At 44.9% G+C, this 10242-nt stretch overlaps 1 protein-coding gene across 1 annotated transcript; it reads left to right on the top strand.

Annotated features, from left to right (window-relative positions):
• The first annotated feature begins 3806 nt into the window (after window positions 1-3806).
• Window positions 3807-9193, top strand: SMG8 (SMG8 nonsense mediated mRNA decay factor). Its single transcript, XM_004608622.2, has 4 exons — window positions 3807-5590; window positions 6352-6497; window positions 6673-7545; window positions 8700-9193. Exons 1-4 carry the CDS (start codon window positions 3835-3837, stop codon window positions 8895-8897), a joined length of 2973 nt encoding a protein of 990 aa, XP_004608679.1. The 5' UTR covers window positions 3807-3834; the 3' UTR covers window positions 8898-9193.
• The last annotated feature ends 1049 nt before the right edge of the window (window positions 9194-10242 follow it).

The following is a 10242-nucleotide window of genomic DNA, read 5'->3' as shown; positions in this document are numbered from 1 at the left end:
CATCTGGTGTTATATATGTATGCATATTTTTTTTCTTTTAGGTTATATTTTTAAATAAAGAGAAAAAACTTTAGAACTTTCTCTTAACACTTTTGCTAAAAATATACCACATACGGCTGGAGAAATAGCTCAACAAGTTAAGTGCATGCTTGGCATGTAAGAGATACAGATTCAATCACCTGTATCACTTATGGTCCCCTAAATACCACCAGGAGTAACCCCTGAGCACTGCAAGGTGTTGCCCAAATACAGATAGATAGATACAACATATACAAAGAAGTGCATAATGGGGCAAGAGCAATAGTAAAGAGGGCAGGGCACATGCCTTGCATGCAGCTGATCTGGGTTTGGGTTTGATCCCCAGCAGCCTTATGGTCTCCCAAATTCCTACCAGTGATCCCTAAGCACAGAGCCAGAAGTAAGCGCTGAGCACTACTGGCCCCAAAACAAAAATACATAAAATGTAAATAACTGACACCATAACACTCATGTAACCACCAAGGTCTCCAGAGCACAGAGCCGGGAGTCACCCTCTAGTACATCGAGGTGTGATCAGAATTTAAAAAAACAAAACAGAGGGCTGGAGCAATAGCACAGTGGGTAGGGCATTTGCTTTGCACGCGGCCGACCCGGGTTCGATTCCCAGCATCCCATATGGTCCCCTGAGCACTGCCAGGGGTAATTCCTGAGTGCAGAGCCAGGAATAACCCCTGTGCGTTGCCGGGTGTGACCCAAAAAGAAAAAAAAACTGGAGGCCCCCAGCACCTCTAGGGTAGCCAAAATAACCCCAGCAGCACAGGGCCCAAGCAGCAAGGCACCCTTGGACCCTGACACTGAACTGTGGGTCCAACTGGCAGAGAATTACTAGTGGGACCCTCAGCTTGGAAGCTGCCCCAAATAAATTAATAAAAATGAAGTTTTTTTATATTGGGGGGGCAGAGAAATAGCTCAATGTGCTGAACACATGCTTTGCATTCAAGAGCCCTGGGTTCAATTAATGATACCGGATATTCCCAAATTTTATTCTTCTTACAAACTGGAAGTTTGTGACTTTTGACTGTTTCATCTATTTTGTCCATCATCCACCAGTCAACTCTGGCAATGGGGGCTGAAGCGATAGCACAGTGGGTAGGGCGTTTGCCTTGCACGCAGCCAACCCGGGTTAGATTCCCAGCATCCCATATGGTCCCCTGAGCACTGCCAGGAATAATTCCTGAGTGGGAAGCCAGGAGTAATCCCTGTGCATCGTCGGGTATGACCCAAAAAGCCAAAAAACAAAACAAAAAAAAAATCAACTCTGGCAATAATCAGGGCCTGCTATATCTAAGAGTTTGGCTTTTGGATTCTACTTTATAAATGAGATCATGCATAAATGAGTTTTGTCCTTTTGGGGGATAGGAAGGGTTGGTATATCCACTTGTGCTTAGTTGCTACTCCAGGCTCCCTGCTTGGGAACACTCCTGGAGATGCTGGGTGAATCCTATGCAAGGCAAGTGCCGTAACCCCTGCACTATCTCTCTGAGATCATTCTTAACAAGGATTCAGTAGAGTCACATACAGAAAAGTAACCTGCTTTTACATGTAATGGAATGTCACTATTTAGCATTCCAAATAAGAAGTCAGGGCAGGAGAGATAGTACAGTGGGTAAGGCTTGCCCTGAATGTGGCCAACTCATGTTTGATCTTGGCATCACATTGCAGGGCCAGAAGTAAGCCCTGATCACTGATCACTGCCCTGTGTGGTCACCAAACAAAAAATAAAACAAACACTCATTAAACACAAATTATGTAATTCAATTTCTATGGTGTATGTGTTTTGTGCTTTCTTTTTGTTTTGTTTTTTTTTGGGGGGGGTTGGGGCCATACCCACTTGGTTCTCTGGCTTGGTCTCTTAGGGTTGTGCTGGAGTACCTGTGATACCAGGGATCAAACTGGGCTTAGTGCGTGCAAAACATTGAGGTCAGGACCAGAGAACTAATACAGGGTACTGCACCTCCCTACACATTGCAGACCCAACCCAAATTGCATCCCCTGAGAGCCTAGGGCCCCCCAAGCACCACCAGGAGTGAGCCCTGAGCATGAGTCAAGCCAGGAGTTAGCACTGGGCACTGCTGGCTGTGGCCTCAAAAGAAGAAACAAGAGCATGGGGCTGCATCGACAGTACTGGCAGAAGGCACTTTCCTTTGCCTTGGGCCAACCCTGGTTGGATTCTCCCTGTTTGATCCCCAACACCACTATATAGGTCCTCTCAGTCACAAGGGGTCATTCCTGGGCACAGAGCAAGATAGGCCCCGTGAACAGGCAAGTGTGTCTCCTCAGAACAAAGCAGAAACAAAGAATAAAGAAATGAAAAAGTAAACAAATTCCTGGTTTTAAACATTTTTCAGAAGTTTGAAATCTGTAATTTGTGATTATATATAATCACGATTATATATCATTATATATTATATAAATTATATATATGTAGTTGTTTGTGGAATCCAATCACGCGGTGTGTGGATAGAATCTAGACTACATGCGTGCCTTCCCAACAACTGAGCTATTTTTCAAGCTCCTTGGCATAATCTTTGTTTGCTATTTTAGTGCTTGAGAATAATTGGGGGATGGGGGATGCGGCAGGGGCCAGAGCAATAGTACAGAGGGTAGGGTGTTTGCTTTGCATGTGGCCAACCTGATTTGATTTCTGGCATCCCATATGGTCCCCCGGGGCACCGCCAGGAGTAATTCCTGAGTGCAGAACCAGGAGTGACCCCTGAGCATCTCCAGGTGACACACAAAAAGAAAAAAAAAAGAAAAAGAGAAAATTATTAGGGTGAGCGGATCGTGCCTTACCTGGTGATGCTCAGGGTTTACTCCTGACTCTGTGCTCCAGATTATTACTGGCAGTGCTTGGGTGACCATATGCTGTGCTAAGGATCTAACCCGGGCTGGCTATGTGCAAAACAAGCGCCTTAATCCCTGCGCTACTTTACCAGAAAATTGTTAAAATTTATACTCCATACATCTTTCAAAACTACTGGGTTTCCAAAAGGAGAGAACAAAAGGGAATGCCCTGCGGCAGAGGCAGGGTGGGGTGGTGGGGGATGGGGTGGGAGTGGTGAGAGGGATGCTGGGATCATTGGTGGAGGTGAATGGGCACTGGTAGAGGGATGGGTAAAGGATCACTGTATGAGTGAAATGCAAACACAAAAGTTCATAAGTCTGTAACTGTACATCACAGTGATTCTCTAATAAAAATTTAAAAAACGAAAACAACAAGAACAAAAAAAACACTGGGTTTTCTTTTCCATTGATGCGAGTGTACTTTTCTATGAGTAGAGGGAAATCTGTTCTCTGAACTTTGAAAAATGTTTCTAAAGCGGTGTTACTCCCCGTAAAAATGGGTACAAAATCATTAGCATTTACCCGAAATTCAGTCCGATTCAGTAGGTCTAGCCTGGGACCTGAGATTCTGCCTTTCTAAGAGGCTCCCTCTTCTTGACTGCAGATTCTACCTTGTAGCAAGGTTCTAGAGGTTAAACCGAACGGCTTTTTCACTTTTCTATTTTTCTAAGTCACTGCACGCTCCTCTTTCGCAGCGCTTTCATGTTCTCCGAAACGCAAAACTAACTGCTCTCGGACTGCGTCTCGGTTACCGCAGGTAATGGAAAGCCGCGGCCCCGCCGGCACAGGGCAAATCTCGCGGGAGAAGGGGGCGGGGAAGGAGCCGGAGGCGGAACGTACAGGTGCGAGTAAGCCGGAAACTGCAAACGCCGAGGAAGGATTTAAACCTCGGACGGCAGCCGGTCGGCTTTCTGGGGCGGACCGGAAGGACCTCCGCGAAGTGCTCGCACCATGGCGGGTCCTGTCAGCCTGCGGGAGCTTCTCATGGGCTCTTCAGCCTGGGCGAGCCCCGAAAGTGCCGAGGGCGCCGCGCCCGAAGGCGGAGGGAGCGCCGCGGGCGGGCCCGAGCCCCCTTGGCGAGAGGATGAGATTTGCGTGGTGGGAATCTTCGGCAAGACTGCGCTGCGGCTGAATTCCGAGAAGTTCTCGCTGGTGAACGCCGTGTGCGACCGCCAGGTCTTCCCCCTCTTTCGCCACCAAGACCCGGGGGACCCGGGGACCGCGACCAGTGCCGAGCCCGGCGCCGCCGGCGGGGAGGCCGGGGGAGCCGGCGATCCCGGGGCCGCCGACCCCGCTCGCGGAGGCGTAGCCGCTGCAGAAGGGAATCGGACCGAACCCGGCCCCCAGGACTACAGCCTTCTGCAGGCCTATTACAACCAAGAGAGTAAAGTTCTCTATCTCCTTCTCACGTCCATCTGCGACAATTCCCAGCTGCTCCGGGCTTGTCGGGCCCTGCAGAGTGGGGAAGCTGGAGGTGGCCTCGCTTTACCTCACGCGGAAGCGCACGAGTTCTGGAAACATCAGGAGAAGCTGCAGTGCCTCAGTCTTCTTTACCTTTTCTCCGTCTGTCACATCCTGCTACTGGTCCATCCCACTTGCTCCTTTGACATCACTTACGATCGAGTATTCAGGGCCCTGGATGGACTGAGACAGAAGGTACTGCCCCTCCTCAAAACAGCCATAAAGGACTGCCCCGTGGGCAAAGACTGGAAGCTAAACTGCCGACCTTGCCCACCGAGACTCCTTTTTCTCTTTCAACTCAATGGAGCCCTCAAAGTGGAACCGTCTCGGAACCAAGACCCAACTCATCCTGACAAGCCCAAAAAGCATTCTCCTAAAAGGCGATTGCAGCATGCCCTCGAGGACCAAATCTATAGAATCTTCCGGAAGAGTCGTGTCTTGACTAATCAGAGTATCAACTGCCTCTTTACTGTGCCTGCCAACCAAGCTTTTGTTTATATAGTTCCCGGAAGTCAGGAGGAGGACCCAGTAGGCATGTTGCTGGACCAACTTAGGAGTCATTGTACTGTGAAGGACTCAGAATCTTTGCTGGTGCCCGCACCGCTTTCTGGGCCCCGGAGATACCAGGTGATGAGACAGCACAACCGACAACAGTTGTCTTTTCACATTGACAGCAGCAGTTCCAGTTCTTCTGGGCAGCTAGTAGATTTTACTCTCCGGGAATTCCTGTGGCAGCACGTGGAACTGGTCCTCAGCAAGAAAGGTTTTGATGACAGCGTAGGCAGAAACCCTCAGCCTTCCCATTTTGAACTTCCCACTTACCAGAAGTGGATCTCAGCTGCTTCCAAACTATATGAAGTGGCTATTGATGGGAAAGAGGAAGACCTGGGATCTCCTACTGGGGAGCTGACATCGAAGATTTTAAGCAGTATTAAAGTATTGGAAGGGTTTTTGGATATTGACACCAAATTTTCAGAAAACCGATGTCAGAAAGCGTTACCCATGGCCCATAGTGCCTATCAGTCCAATTTGCCTCACAATTATACAATGACCGTCCATAAGAATCAGCTTGCCCAGGCTCTGCGAGTGTACAGTCAACATGCTAGGGGCCCAGCTTTTCATAAGTATGCCATGCAGTTACATGAAGACTGCTACAAGTTTTGGAGCAATGGTCATCAGCTCTGTGAGGAGAGGAGCTTAACGGATCAACATTGTGTACATAAGTTTCATTCCTTACCTAAATCAGGTAACTAAAGTTGTATTCACGTTTTGTGTGTTCTGTTTTGGGGCCACACTCAGTGGTGCTCAGGGCTTACTCCTGGCTCTCTGCTCAGGGATCACTCTTGTCAGGGCTCAGGGAACCTTATGGAGTTATAGGCATTGTGCAAGGCAAGAACCGTACCCACTGTACTATCACTTTGGCCCCTAACATTTTTTTTTGTTGTTATTGTTGCTGAAGGGCTAGAACCCAGGGCCTCATACATACTAAACTTGTACTTTGCCACTGAGCTACTTCCCAGTCCCTTTTAATATGTTTGTCTTGGGGTTTTAAACTAAAATGAATACAATTAAATGTACAGTCATGATCATGGTGACAAAAATTCACTCAAACCCTGAAACCTGAGGTTATAGATTATTTTGTACAATTTTACTTGCTTTTTCAGTATGTAGTTTATTTAGTCAAGGTTTTTGTATTTTCTCTTCCTCTTTTTCCAAAGAACCATTTAAAGGAATTGAGGGGTTAGAAACTATAGACTTTAAGATAAGTTTATTTTATTTTATTTTATTTTTTGCTTTTTGGGTCACACCCGGCGATGCACAGGGGTTGCTCCTGGCTCTGCACTCAGGAATTACCCCTGGCGATGCTCAGGGGACCATATGGGATGCTGGGAATCGAACCCGGGTCGGCCGCGTGCAAGGCAAACGCCCTACCCACTGTGCTATAAAATAAGTTTAATACATGTTTTGATTGTTTTGATAAAATTAATTGGGACTGTTCTTTTCCAGGAGAAAAACCAGAAGCTGATAGAAATCCTCCTGTGTTATATCACAATAGCCGAGCTCGATCCACTGGTGCCTGTAACTGTGGAAGAAAGCAAGCACCTCGAGATGATCCCTTTGACATCAAGGCAGCTAACTATGACTTTTATCAGGTAGACTGAATCTCTTCTCATGTCTTTTCATTTTAGGTTTGTGTCATCTAAGTGAAAATGCACATATGTACTTATTTGCTACCCATTACTTATTGATCTTATTGACAGTTATGAAATGTGTTATTATAAATGAAAATTTCACAGGTTGTTTTGTTTTCTCTTTTGATTTATATAGCTTTTGGAAGAAAAATGTTGTGGAAAACTGGATCATATCAATTTCCCAGTATTTGAACCAAGTACTCCAGATCCAGCTCCTGCCAAAAATGAATCTTCTCCAGCCCCTGCGGATGTAGATGCTGATAAACTTAAAGAAAAGGAACCTCAGACCCAAGGAGAGAGCACAAGCTTGAGTTTAGCTTTGAGTTTAGGCCAATCCACAGATAGTTTAGGTACTTATCCTGCTGATCCACAAGCAGGGGGAGATAATCCAGAAGTGCATGGTCAAGGAGAAGTAAAATCTGAGAAAAGACCAAACCTGGTTGATAGACAGGCATCTACTGTTGAATATCTCCCAGGCATGCTACACTCAAATTGCCCTAAAGGGCTCCTACCCAAATTTTCCAGCTGGTCACTGGTTAAACTAGGCCCTGCTAAATCCTACAACTTTCATACAGGTTTGGACCAACAGGGCTTCATTCCAGGAACAAATTACCTTATGCCTTGGGACATTGTCATCAGGACTAGAGCTGAAGATGAAGGAGACTTAGATACAAATTCTTGGCCTGCTCCAAACAAAGCTATTCCTGGAAAGAGAAGTGCAGTCGTCATGGGAAGAGGAAGGCGAAGAGATGATATAGCTCGAGCATTTGTGGGCTTCGAATATGAAGACTCTCGAGGCCGGAGGTTTATGTGCTCAGGACCTGACAAAGTAATGAAAGTTATGGGAAGTGGACCAAAGGAATCAGCTTTGAAGGCCCTGAATAGTGATATGCCCTTATATATTCTGTCATCATCTCAGGGCCGAGGGCTAAAACCACATTATGCTCAACTTATGAGGCTTTTTGTTGTGGTTCCTGATGCTCCTTTGCAGATAATATTAGTGCCTCAGGTAAGAAATAGGACCCTTTTTATCCTGACACAAAAAATACTGATACTTGTTTTGATTGTTTTTTTTCAAAAGTATAGAGTAATACCAAACTATTTCATTAAATAAGTCATAAAAATAAACAATAAACAGGTCATAATTTAAATACCATTGTACCAGGGTTAAAGAGATAGTACAGGGGGTAGGTGCTTGCGTCGCATGCTACTGATCTGGGTCTGATTGATCTCCAGCATCCCATGCAGTCCCCTAAGCACCACCAAGAGTAGTTCCTGAGTGCAGAGCCAGGAGTTAACCCCTGAGCATTGCTAGGATGTCACCCAAAAAACCAACGACAACAAAAAAACTTTTGCCCCCCAATACCTTTTTTAAAAAAAATTAATTATGGGTGTGTTCATCAATTTACATTAATTTGGTCTAAAGGAAAAACTCCTGAAGTTAAGATTCTGTAGAGGCATAGCAGATATTTCAGGGATTGAGGGTGCATGTGCTGCATATTCAAGGACCCAAGTTCAATCTTTTAGTCCCTAGTATCACATGGCCTCCCAGCATCACCAGAGGTGGCCCTGGTGGCACCCAGGACCACTGGGCATTAGTAGCACTATAGTACAGGACCCTAGCATAAGCCATCTGTTCTGGTTGGCCAAGTATTGCAGAGGGTGGCCCAGTCTCCTGAGCACTGCTTAGGAGTCCCCACCCCCTCCCCCCAAAAAAACTGTAGAAAGGATAATACTTAAGAGACTAATAAGCTAGTTACTGTTAATAAGCTGTTTGTTTTTTGGGGGAGAGTGTTTTTGTTTTGTTTTGGGCCACACCTGGCGCTGCTCAGGCCTTACTCCTGACTCTGCACTCGTGGGTGATTCCTTGTGGACTTGAATGACCATATGTGAAGACGAGGATTGACTGTGTGTAAGGCAAGCTCCCTACCCACTATACTATTGCTCCAGCTCATTATAAGCTCTTTGTATCTATTATTGGTAGACATTTCTCTTTCTGGTGTTTCTAACTGAAAAATACTAAAAATGATGTCAGAAACTTTAGCTAATATCACTTTTTTAAAAATACCTAATAAAGTGAACCAGAAATAGAAGATGTATAGAAGATGCCACAGAAACACGGGATCATTTTAAAATAAATAATGATATCATTTTATTTTTCAGGTTCAACCAGGCCCACCACCCTGTCCAGTATTCTACCCTGAAAAGCAGGAAATCACTCTCCCGCCTGATGGCCTCTGGGTTTTGAGGTTTCCTTATGCATATGTGACTGAGAGAGGACCTTGTTTTCCTCCAAAGGAAAATGTGCAGTTAATGAGTTATAAGGTGCTCCGTGGGGTTCTTAAAGCAGTAACACAATAAGTTTTCTAGCCAATTTGGTCTTAAATTTGAACTGGGTTTTGGTTTTGGTGTGTATGTGGTGATTTTTTGGTATATGTATACTGTGTTTTCTTGAATCCAAAATGTGCTTTGGTTACAGGAGTTCAGTATTTGGACAATAATTGTTCTACTATTTTATGATATTGTTGATATTTATTGTAAATGGGACTATAACTTCCTAATAAACTTGGTTATCTAAAAAAGGACAAAAAAGACATGGTAGATACTTATATTTTTTCTTGTGTATGTTTCACTGTCTATAATAAAACATGTTTCTAACATTACCGAATATTTCATAATCATGTTAAATTAAAACTTAGTTTTTACCAGTGCTTATGTGATAGTACAGCAGGTAGGGTTTTTGCCTTGAACACAGCCAACCTGGATTCAATCCCTTGTAGCTCCTATGATTCCCTGAGCATTGCCAAGAGTGATTCCTAAGTGCAGAGCCAGGAGTAACCCCTGAGTACCACCAAATGTGGCCCAAAAATAAAAACTAAAAACCTTAGTTTTTACTAAAATTATATTTAGCTGAAATTTTCCTTAAGATGTTCTCCTGAAATTGTCTCCCAAAGAAGATGATCCAGAGCTAGGGAGATGACTCAAAGGTTGAAGTGCATTTCAGAGTCAGTGAATCTATTTTCAGCACCACATAGTCCCCTGAGTACTACCAGGAGTGACATCTGAGCATTGCTGGGTAAGAATTGTTGGTCACCATCTTCCAACCATGGCCAAAAAAAGATTATCTAATAGATTCTCTGGTAATGGTAGGAAAACCTAATTACAGAAAAAGAAAAAAACAAAACTATTGTTTGACTTAAAATTCTAAAATTCTGATTTGACTTGTCACTCATATTTTTGGACTACTGAGATTCTATGATTTTGGAGGAGGGGGTGCTGAGCTGCTTTGCATGCAGATGGGCTGAGTTCAATCCCAAACGTTTTTTTTCTTTTTTTTAATTATTTTTGGGTCACACCCGGCAGTGCACAGGGGTTACCTCCTGGCTTTGCACTCAGGAATTACTCCTGGCGGTGCTCGGGGGACCATATGGGATGCTGGGAATCAAACTTGGGTCGGCCACATGCAAGGCAAATGCCTTACCTGCTGTGCTATTGCTCCAGCCCCTCAATCCCAGACTTTGTATGATCCTCAGAGCACTGCCAGGAGCAATTCCCAGGCACAGAGCTGGGAGTAGCCACTGAGCACCAACAAGTGTGGCCAGAACAAAAACAATTTCTGGGACATTTCTATTCTACAGTGATTAAGTACTGACACAGATCATCAGTTAGTGTGCAGAAATAAGTAAATAATCGCATGACTCTTGGA

Source organism: Sorex araneus, chromosome 3 (genome assembly GCF_027595985.1).
Source record: "Sorex araneus isolate mSorAra2 chromosome 3, mSorAra2.pri, whole genome shotgun sequence".
NCBI lineage: Eukaryota > Metazoa > Chordata > Mammalia > Eulipotyphla > Soricidae > Sorex > Sorex araneus.
Note: the sequence above shows the minus strand (reverse complement) of the source record. Positions and strands in the feature narration are given on the sequence as shown.

What these genes read in the sequence shown, in the direction of transcription:
- SMG8 (XM_004608622.2), top strand. Translation starts at nt 3,835, where the DNA reads ATGGCGGGTCCTGTCAGCCTGCGGGAGCTTCTCATGGGCTCTTCAGCC. An exon ending in TCATTCCTTACCTAAATCAG is followed by an intron (nt 5,591 to 6,351) that starts GTAACTAAAGTT and finishes GTTCTTTTCCAG; the next exon opens with GAGAAAAACCAGAAGCTGAT. An exon ending in CTAACTATGACTTTTATCAG is followed by an intron (nt 6,498 to 6,672) that starts GTAGACTGAATC and finishes TGATTTATATAG; the next exon opens with CTTTTGGAAGAAAAATGTTG.